Source organism: Sphaeramia orbicularis, chromosome 16, assembly GCF_902148855.1.
Source record: "Sphaeramia orbicularis chromosome 16, fSphaOr1.1, whole genome shotgun sequence".
Classification (NCBI taxonomy): Eukaryota; Metazoa; Chordata; class Actinopteri; order Kurtiformes; family Apogonidae; genus Sphaeramia; species Sphaeramia orbicularis.
In genome coordinates, this window is record NC_043972.1 from 26,848,644 (window position 1) to 26,859,519 (window position 10,876).

General features: G+C 35.6%; 1 protein-coding gene across 2 annotated transcripts in view; it reads left to right on the forward strand.

Annotated features, from left to right (window-relative positions):
• The window catches only part of slc6a3 (solute carrier family 6 member 3), a 56,158-nt gene extending 45,898 nt beyond the window's left edge, over positions 1–10,260 (forward strand). For both annotated transcript variants that reach the window (XM_030158951.1, XM_030158952.1), the window contains exons 11-16: positions 1,274–1,402; positions 3,007–3,106; positions 6,241–6,341; positions 7,781–7,948; positions 9,645–9,716; positions 9,849–10,260. In XM_030158951.1, coding sequence (XP_030014811.1) covers positions 1,274–1,402; positions 3,007–3,106; positions 6,241–6,341; positions 7,781–7,948; positions 9,645–9,716; positions 9,849–9,872 — 594 coding nt within the window. In that variant the 3' untranslated portion in view covers positions 9,873–10,260. The remainder of the gene's footprint in view (positions 1–1,273; positions 1,403–3,006; positions 3,107–6,240; positions 6,342–7,780; positions 7,949–9,644; positions 9,717–9,848) is intronic.
• The last annotated feature ends 616 nt before the right edge of the window (positions 10,261–10,876 follow it).

Sequence of the window (10,876 nt, forward strand, 5' to 3'; positions counted from 1 at the left end):
GTGAAGATAGTGGTCGTAGTAAGTCTGAGTTTCAACTGTGAAGAGAAGACTTTCAGTTTATTTTATTTTACCTTTATTTAACCAGGAAAACTTCATTGAGATTAATGTAACGTGAGGGTTCGTTGGTGGTTAATAGTTCATTCTTGATAAAATGAGACTGCAGGATGGAGACAGATTTCTTCATACAACAGTGCTTTACTGTGCATGTGTCGTGACAGCTACAACACTTCCTGAAAAACAACTCACATGACCAAAAACCAGCCAATCAGGAACTAACAGTACCTAGACCGGTAAATGTAAATGATTTAGAAAAGGTACATTCAACACATTATTTTAGCTGCTTATATACAACAAATGAAAATAATTAAATGTATATATGTGTAAATAATAATTCTCCAACACAAATGTAAATGGTTATTTGTGTAAACACTGTCAATATATATTTTTTAACAAATACCTGAGTTAACTTATTCCATGTAATTTACTCCATTGTTAAACCTTACATTCCTTCAACATAAATTATTTTAACTTCTGAGCCTTACATTAAGAATCTCTTTTTCAAGAGTGTCCTGGCCAAGACGGGCAGCGGTACATTAAATAGTAACAGACAGACTTCCATACATAAAACGAATACATAAAAAGCACATAGACAAGTCAAACCTTCCAAAGTCAACTCAAAAAGTGCTCATGAAATGTAGACAAAAGTGCGTCAGGTAAAACATCTGCAGCCAGATATCTCCCTCTCCTCGTAAAAGTGTCCAACGAAACCAGATCCTTCAGTTTCAGGTCTTTTTGTAGTTCATTCCAACTGAATGGTTGCAGGTTTGATCAGTCCCTAACACCTTCTTCCACTCTTTAGTAGTCCACTGGTGGTGTTTCATGGCCCAGGTAAGCCTCTTTTTCTTATTCTGAAGTCTCAGCAATGGCTTTCTTGCTGCAACTCCACCCATCAAACCTGCAACTGGAAGTCTTCTCTTCACAGTAGAAACAGAGACTTGCTTACTGTGTGCATTTTCCTAAATTCTAGGAGTCATGAATTTTTGCATGTATGGCCATGAAATAAGCATTAAGTTCTCTTCAAAGTAGTCTTAAAAAGGTCTTAAAAAGTCCTGAATGTAACTTGTAGAAACCTGCAGGAACCCTGTATACTATATAGTGAGTTCTTTTGGAGTTACAGCGTGGCGATCGTGCTGTTTAAGATTAGACGCCTACACTGACTTCGCAGCTTGACATTGACTGATTATATGTTTATGTCTAACTTTTTCTCTTGCAGATGGGTGGGATGGAGTCGGTCATCACCGGGCTTATTGATGAGTTCAAATTCCTCCACAAGCACAGAGAACTTTTCACTCTCTTCATTGTTGTTGCCACCTTCCTCATTTCTCTCTTCTGTGTTACAAATGTAAGTATAATACCACGTAGGCTCACTGCAGTCATGTTAACCCTTTTATGCATACTGGTCACTCCAGTGGACATCTATTCTCCAGCTGTTCTCTCGTACAGGGGTTGGACAAAATAATGGAAACACCTTAAAAAATCAACAAAATCTAATTTAATATGGTGTAGGTCCGCCTTTTGCGGCAATTACAGCCTCAATTCTCCGAGGTATTGATTCATACAACTTGTGAATTGTTTCCAAAGGAATTTTAAGCCATTCTTCACTTAGAATACCCTCCAACTCTTTTAGAGACGATGGCGGTGGAACTCGACGTCTTACTTGAATCTCTAAAACTGACCATAAATGCTCAATAATGTTGAGGTCTGGGGACTGTGCCGGCCATACGAGATGCTCAACTTCATTAGAATGTTCCTCATGCCATTCTTTAACAATTCTAGCTGTATGGATTGGGGTATTATCATCTTGAGGTGAAGGTGTTTCCATTATTTTGTCCAACCCCTGTATATTCATGGGTTTTGTTGTTTTAGTTCCATGGCTCAGGTGGTAGAGCGGGTCATCCAATAACCGAAGGGTTGGCGGTTTGAATCCCGTTCTGTCCATGTGCTGTTGTGTCCTTGGGCAAGACACTTCACCCTCCTTGCCTCCAGTGGCACTCACACTAGTGTATGAATGCTTATGAATGTTTGGTGGTGGTCAGAGGGGCCGTAGGCGCGAATTGGCAGCCACGCTTCTGTCAGTCTGCCCCAGGGCAACTGTGGCTACAGATGTAGTTTACCACCACCAGAGGGGGAATGTGAGAGCGAATGAATAATGGATCAATAATGTAAAGCGCTTTGGGTGTCTAGAAAAGCGCTATATAAAATCCAATCCATTATTATTATTATATCAACCAACACAGTGGATACTTATGCATCATCCCATACACTGTAATTCATACCGTTACTGTAACTTTCCTGTTCTTTACAAACCTGATCTGCAGTAGCATATTTGAGTGTAAATCAGTTGTTAATTGTTATTAGACTGTAATTAATTGTTATTATTATTATTTTTTTAACAAAAAGTTGGGGTGTTTTTTGCACATTATCTGAGTGAGTAATAACTGGTATTATAGTATGTTAAAATGTGAGAAAACATCAGATTAGAAGCATTTCAAAATGTTTTTATTTTATAGTTTGTACACAGTATGTCAATAAATGCATGTTTCTTTGCCTCAAAAAACTGAACACATGGTGTCCAGCTGTGTGGATATTTTTGGGTTAGGTTTATAAAAAGAATTAAATCACATTGTTTTTTTTTCATGCCTAAAGAGGAATAAAATCATTGAGGACAAAAAAATCTTGCTTACAGTTTTCATAATTCATGCATGAAAGGGTTAATGCTACTTTTATTCCACATGGCTGCGATACTCAAATGATGTTACTGCAAGTTTTTTGACAGTGGAAGAAATTTTCTATTGTTACAGTGTTTTTACAATATTACTTTTTTTTTATTTATTTTTTTTTTATAACCCATTCAGTATCTTTAATTGACCAACATACCATAAGTCCTAGAAATGCCAGATCCTTTATATTAAATCCTATGTCTCCTCTTGTGTCTTCATATTCCAGGGTGGGATGTACGTGTTTACTCTGCTCGACCACTTTGCAGCAGGGACATCGATTCTCTTTGGAGTGCTTATTGAAGCCATTGGCATTGCATGGTTCTATGGTGAGAAAGATGGACAGATGAGAGGAGGAAGTAGAAAGAAGATGATTCATGTTTTCATGGCCAGAAAAGCTGATGCTATATTAGGGGTTTGATGAGAAATCTGTGAGTATAGATGTGCTGTGCCTCAATGCAACATCGTTCTATTAGTCATAAGGATACTGCACCAAGAAGGTCTATTCCCACTAATGGTTTTTGCCTCTTCAGTCTCCCTGTGGATGTATTGTTAAGATACAAGAATATACCGTATCTGTGGTCCCCATGAGGGTTCAGGCAGTTTCAATAGCCCGAGGTTTGCCTGTTATCAGTGTTTCCTCTGTATTCACCAAACGCTGGTGAACCACCAAATAAAGAAAATTGCAGCTGAGGAAGAGACAATTCCTATTTGTCATGAACCGGTGTCAGCTGTCTAATAGCTGGATTGTAGATAGCGGGTGATTAGAGGAGTGACCTCTGAAGTCAGTTTCTCTCCAGATGTCTAGTTTCTGTTGACAGTTCATTTAATGCTCTACATCGCAGGTGTCAAACATGCAGCCCGGGGGCCAAAACCGGCCCACTAAAGTTTCCAATCCGGCCTGCGGGACGAATCTGCAAAGTGCAAGTTAGTGCATCAAGCTCAAAAATAATATCATAATAACCTATAAATAATGACAACACCAATTTTTTCTCTTTGATTTAGTGCAAAAAACATTCAATTATGAAAAGGTTTGCATTTACAAACTATCCTTTAGCAAAAAAAAGGGGAATAACCTGAACAAATATAAACAACCTGGAATGTCTAAAGAAAATTAAGGGCAATTTTAACAATATTCTGCCTGTTACTAAAAGTTTTGTGCCTTTGTAAATCTGATCTGTAACGCATATGTGTAAATGATAAGTTGAGGTACAATATTGATAAAATTGTACATATATTTTTTAACAAATTTGATTTTTTTCAGGTCATTCATATCCTTTTTGTTTGGGTAGTTTGTAATCGTAAATATTGGCAAAATTGAATGTCATTTTTTGCACTAAAACAATTTGGGGTTTTCATTATTTATTGGCTATCATGCTGGTCATGCTATTGTACTGGTCTGGCCCACTTCAGATTAAATTGGACTGAATGTGGCCCCTGGAAGAAAATGAGTGTGACACCCCTGCTCTATATCATGTCTACTTTTCAAATGCCCTTAAATCAGCCTTTGTTTCTGCATACAGTTAATGGGCTTTTCTCCTCCTAAAAACATAGACTCAGGTTTTTACGGTGTGAAACACTGACCTCAATTTTGTACCGAGCAGACACAAAATATTATTAAGGCAATCTGAAGGTCAGAGTGTGGTTGACCTGAACTTATTGAGTTTCATGTCTCATGTCTGCTGAAGAAGGATCCATAAAGGGCTAAATACTAACCAGGCCCCAGGCAGTGGGGTCAGACTTCTGCCCCACTTTGGTGGGTCTTGACCTTGGCAAGCCAAATAAATCAAGCCTAAGGCTTTACTGGGCCTTTTCCTATTCTCTTTAAGTGCTGACAGGAGCCCTTAACCCCTGGACACTGTGGTCTTTCGCTCTGCTGTCCACTACATAAGTGCAATTACCTGTGCTGAATACTGGCTCGTCAGGAAGGATCTGGTCCTGTGCGATGAGAGATGCCCAGAGGCTGGAAGTCAGTGGGATGAGAGAGGAAAAAGTATGATAGGCTTTTTGTAAATGTAAATAGGAATGGTTCTTGTAAATGAGTGGCATGAGTTTAGTCATGGACAACTTTTAATTAGAACAGGCATCAAGTACATGTGTAAACCTGTACGGATCAAATATTTAGAAGACTTACTATTTCTTTCTTTCTTTCTTTCTTTCTTTCTTTCTTTCTTTCTTTTTCTTTCTTTCTTTCTTTCTTTCTTAGGGACAGTGCATATGAATGAACATCTACAACATTTGCAGCTGTATATATGCCAGATTGTAGCAACCGTGTTCATTTCCATCTGTAGTCCCTAGGCAGGTGACAAGAAAGACAATTAACAAAAGACAAAACATCATAAAAACACACAAAACAACACAGTGAGGACAATCTACTGATGGTCACAGGCTTGGTTTACCTTCATCCAATGTTTAAGTCAGTGGTTCCCGACCTTTTTTGGCTCTTGACCCCATTTTAACATCCCAAATTTCTGGCGACCACAGACATTCTAAACGAAGACTTTTGCTGGAAATTTTTGCTAAAATTAATTTGTTTTTGATGATGTAATAGTTTGCTCTACTGTGTTGCAATTAAACGTTAATTTTAGAGGACATTTAGTCTATATAATGTATATTATTATGGACGGAGACAGAAAAGCCAGGTGTAGATTACTGCACAAAGTGAGAATTTTATTTTCCTTGGTCAGGATATGTACAGTCAGTCCAGCTTGGATTTACAAGGCTGACAATTAATACTGAACAAACAAGAACTCAAACTATGAATTATGAAAGAGCTGCAGCATCTGAAACTGACCACAATGAACATTTGAAAGATAAACAGAACCACAGTGCTTCAGTTTCAGCTTCAGTTTGTCTTGTCTGTTATGTATTGGGATTATCTCTTTCAACTCATCATATATTTTTTATCAGTAAGTTTTTTTTTGTTTGGTTGTTTTGGTTTTTTTTTTCAATTACTAGAAATTTCAGGTGACCCCTTTTGAATTCCAGGCGACCCCATGTGGGGTCCAGACCCCAAGGTTGAAAAACAGTGGTTTAAGTAGTGATTTGAAGGAGGCACATGATTGTGAATTTCTTATGGTGAGAGGTAAACTGTTCCAATATTCAGTCCCAGTGACAGAACTATACTATGCTAATGTGCTAATAACAGTTTTAACCTCCTAAGACCCAGGAAATGTCAGCGAAGTACAAGCTTTTTTGTTTTTTATTGAATACGGGCCTATATTGGAAACATCATGATGCAACAGTTTTTTCAGATGCAGTTTTTACATTTTTTATGGAATGTCCTTTGTGGTGGACAGCTTTCTTTTCTTTTTTTTTTTTTTGTATAAAGTTGTGAAACTCTTGTCCACAAATGTGGACAGTGGGTCTTAGGAGGTTCATCAGATGAATACTGTGTTTAGTGTACTTCTGCTGTCAGCCCCTATCGTTACTTGATTCAACACTAATTCTTTCTCTGTGTTAGGAGTCGACCGTTTCAGTGACGACATTGAGGAGATGATCGGCCAACGTCCAGGCATGTACTGGAGGCTGTGCTGGAAATTTGTGAGCCCCTGCTTCCTTCTGGTGAGTATATGCACATGCAGTACAAGTACATACTTTGTGTATCATAAACCCTAATCTAGGAAGGGTAATAAACTATGTAGGATTTACAGAGATCTAATCATAGGAATGTAATATAAAATTCAGAATTATGTTTTCATTCATGTATTAACTTTATAATCTTTAACTCTTTCATGCATAGTGGTCACTACAGCGGACAGCTGTTCAAAGTTGTTCTCTTGTATATTCATGGATTTTGTTGTTTTAGTTCCATATCAGCCAACACAGTGGACACTTATGCATCATCCCAAACACTGCAGTTCATACCATTACTGTAACTTTCTTGTTCTTGATAAACCTGATCTGCAGTAAAATACTTGAGTGTAAATCAATTGCTAATTGTTATTAGACTGTAATTAACAGGGATTTTTTTTTTTTTTTTTTTACTTTTTTTTTTTGGGCATATCTGAATGAGTAATAACTAGTGTTATCCTCCTGAGACCTAGGAAAGGAAAAGTTTCGGCTTTTTTACATTGAATAATTGTCTTGATTGGAAACAGCATGATGCAACACTTTTTTCAGATAGATTTTTTTTTTTTAATTTATGGAATGTTCTTTGCAGTGGACAGCATTTTGTTTTGTTTTTTGTTTTTTTGTTTTTTAATGGATGAACGAATGAATTTATTTTTAGTTTTACATCAGTCATTGTACTCATAACATCAATTGTAATAAACATAAAAAACCAAAAAAGGAATAGGCTAGAAGCAAAAACTTATTTTTTTGCCTATCCTTTTCAACTAATACACTGCTTACATCAACTTAAGTGTGTACAGCAGAGAGCATTCACACCATAATAATAACAAAATTAAAAAAAAAAAAAAAAGTCAACAGCAAAAACACATCTACCATCTCAATTCAATATTTCTGAATAATTTAAACTTAAAGTACTTTTTTTTTTTTTTTTAACTTCGCCAAAGGAGTGGATAACTTAAGTGCATCGAAAGGTCTTAAATAATAAAGCTGTAAAACTCATGTCCCCTGCAGAGGACAAAAATGCATTGCTGGGTCTTAGGAGGTTCTAGTATGTTAAAATGTGAGAACAGATTAGCAGCATTTAAAAAATGTATTTCATAGTTTTCACACAGTATGTCAGTAAATGCATGGTGTCCAGCTGACTGGACGTTTTTGTAACCCCATGAAAAATAGGTTCATAAAAAAAAAATTCAGTCACATTGCTTTTTTCATGCCTAAAGAAGAATAAAAACACTCAGGAAAAAACATCTTAATTAAGGTTCTCATAATTCATGCATGAAAGGGTTAAGATAGAAAGGGTGAAAAATTTAAAAAGGACCTCCTAATCTGCTTATTTCCTATAACTAGATTAATAGTATGTTAGGACAACTTATCACTTTGAAAGAAAAAGCACTTATAAATATGAGAAACTTTTTTTGTTTTTTTGGTAGTTTATGGTGGTGGTGAGTTTTGCCACATTCAACCCTCCAAACTACGGCTCCTACATGTTTCCTCCATGGGCTAACATGGTGGGGTGGTGTCTGGCCATGTCTTCAATGACCATGGTGCCTCTGTACGCCATCTACAAACTGTGCACGCTTCCCGGAAAGTTCTGCGACGTAAGTTCGAACAATTTCCCATTCTTGGCAAAAATGTGTTTTTATGTTTCATTGTTACAAACCTTTTTATTGCCGAGTTTTGAAAATGTCATTTTAACTCCACATTAACCTTAAAAAAACATTTGTATCATATTTGCTACGCCCGGTTCTGAGACCTTTATCTTATCAACAAGATCAGTACTTTCCTTGAAAACCTGTTTTCTGCCCCCTGGTGGATTATCATCCCACTGCAGCCACTGGATGGGCTGTTTTTTGTTGTTGCCCTTTTCAGTATGGCCACTTACAGAAGCTTATTGCATTCACATGAAAAAATTTCAATCAGCTTTGTTTTTCTGAATTAACAAGGTAATTATCTTGTAATTATGACAAAAAAATTATTATAAAAAAACTTGGCTCTGTTTTTCTGAGTCAGTGGGACAGTGGTACCTCTTTATTCAAGCAGAAGTTTTCCGTTGCAGGAAACAAACATGCCCCGACTTTTACATTTAATTCAGTTTTATTTTGGTTTGGGTTTGAGACATTGGGAGATACTTATGTTTTTAAGTAATGTAGATGGCATTGTTATTAGATTGTTGACTTTGCGCAGGCACCTCAATATGGAAGCTTATTGAATTCACATGAAAAAATTGAAATCGGCTTTGAATTAACGAGATAATTTTCTCGTAATTACAAGAAACGGTTCTATGAAAAAATAAAAATTAGATAATAATCTCATAATTAAGGGATAATTATCTTATTAATTCAGAGAAACAGAGCTGATTTTTTTTTTTTCATGTGAATGCAATACACTTTCGTAGCCACCAATGTAAAATCATCCAACACACATTTTGTAGGAAAGCCTTTGGTAATTTAAAAAAAAAAAATGGTAAGAAGAACATTTTTTTTGTTATTTGGTTGAAAATTTAAAAATATTTAAAAATATTGAAATAATGCTGCCATTCAAGGGAAATAAAAAGGCTGTAGAAGCCAATAATGTAATAACAGCCAATAATGTAATAACAGCCAATAATGTAATAAATTTGCCATATTGAAATGTAGTAAGCCAATAATGTAATATCTGGCCAACAACATAATAAAAGTCCTGAACCGATAACGTAATAACTTTTGGCCAATAAAATTATAACTTATTGGCTGGTTATTACGTTATTGGCCTGGTAAAAAAAAATCTTTGCAAATGTAATAACTGAGCCAATAACGTAATAAGTTATAACGTTATTGGCCAAAAGCTATTATCTTATCAATTCAGGACTTTTATTATGTTATTGGCCAGATATTACGTTATTGGCTTATTACATTTTAAAAATGGCAAATTTGTTACGTTACCGGCTGTTATGACGTTATCGATTGTTATTACATTATTGGCTTCTACAAAGGCTGTAAAAAGTTTCATGGCAACCCCCCCCCGCCCCAAAACCAAACCAAACCAAACAAAACAAAACAAAACAAAAACAAAACGTTCTATATTTTTAACATTTTATTGGTAAAATATATTTTGTATCTAAAGTTATCGCTGTTGTTAATAAAAAATGTATTGAACGTGATACAAAAATTATATTATAAACAAAATGATATGGCAAAATTTTTGGTTTGGATTATGTTTAAAGGGCTAATAAACATTTCAATTCCAAAAAAATGGAATTTTGTGGTTAGTCAGGTTGTACAGGGTTAAAAATCTTTTATCTTTGTCTCGTAACAGAGACTGGCCTACGCCATCACCCCAGAGACGGAGCATCATTTAGTAGACAACGGGGAGGTTCGACAGTTCACGGTATGTAAAGACTTGATTCTTATGTATTAACCTACATCACATATTTCAGTTTATTTATAATCAAACTGGTGCGCATATTACCGTACAGTTTATTTAACAATTATCTCATGCTTTTTTTTTTTTTTTCTACAGCTGCATCACTGGTTGGTGGTCTGAAAGCGACAGAGGGAAAGAGATAAGAGAGAGTTTAAGAGTGAGAGAGCATGAGAGTATGGACACGAGGTGAAAGTATACATGCACAGCAAAGCATTGAAGAGCTACAAAGAGAGAAATAGCCATTTAAAGATTTCACAGAGGTGGTGGTGGTGGTGGTGAGAAGAAAGCTTAAAGTGCCAAAACAAAATACACAGAAATTCTAGTATAGTTTTATTTTAATAGTGGATGTATGAACCCGTGCACTGACCCCCTTCACACCAGTGAGACGGAGTCAGTACAGCAGGTACCGTTGTGTTCAACCTGTCACTTCCATAAACATAAACTGTTCTTTAAAGGACACCATGCAGCTTTTAGCCCGTTGGTTATCACTTTGCACTTGTCACAGTCTAAAAAACAAGAAAAAAAAAAAAAGAAAAAAAAAAGGAACGCTACTGATAAAACAGTGCAGAATAAATTACTTTACTTTGTGTCAACGTCAAAGTAAAACTGAAAAAAAATTAGTAAAATGTCAAATATCATCATATTTCTTTTAGCCCAGAAGTAGAATAAAACCATACATATTTTATTATTGTACAAAAAGAGTAGATATTGTAGTACTGGACCAGGAAATGTTTATTTTGAAAAAAAAAATTTTTAAAAATCTCAAATTAGAGTGTTTTTAATATTTTTAATTTCTTTTACAAAGCCACTATTATCATTAGTGTATTTTTTGTTGTATTTGAGCGACTGTTCTTAAATATTTATCATCAACAAATTTGAACAAAGCCACGTACCTTGCATATCTTATTTATCCACTTATTTGCTGTTTATTTTGAACATTTCTCCAAAATCATTGCTATATGTAGAAACCAAAACGACATAATTAATGTTAAAATATAAAACAAGTATGTGAATAAACGCTACCTGACTGTTTTACTGGAAGATTCATCACTGAAATGAAGGAATCGTCAAATCAATAGAATTGATTTTCTTAATATAAAGGTCTCATCCTGTCATTGGGTTCC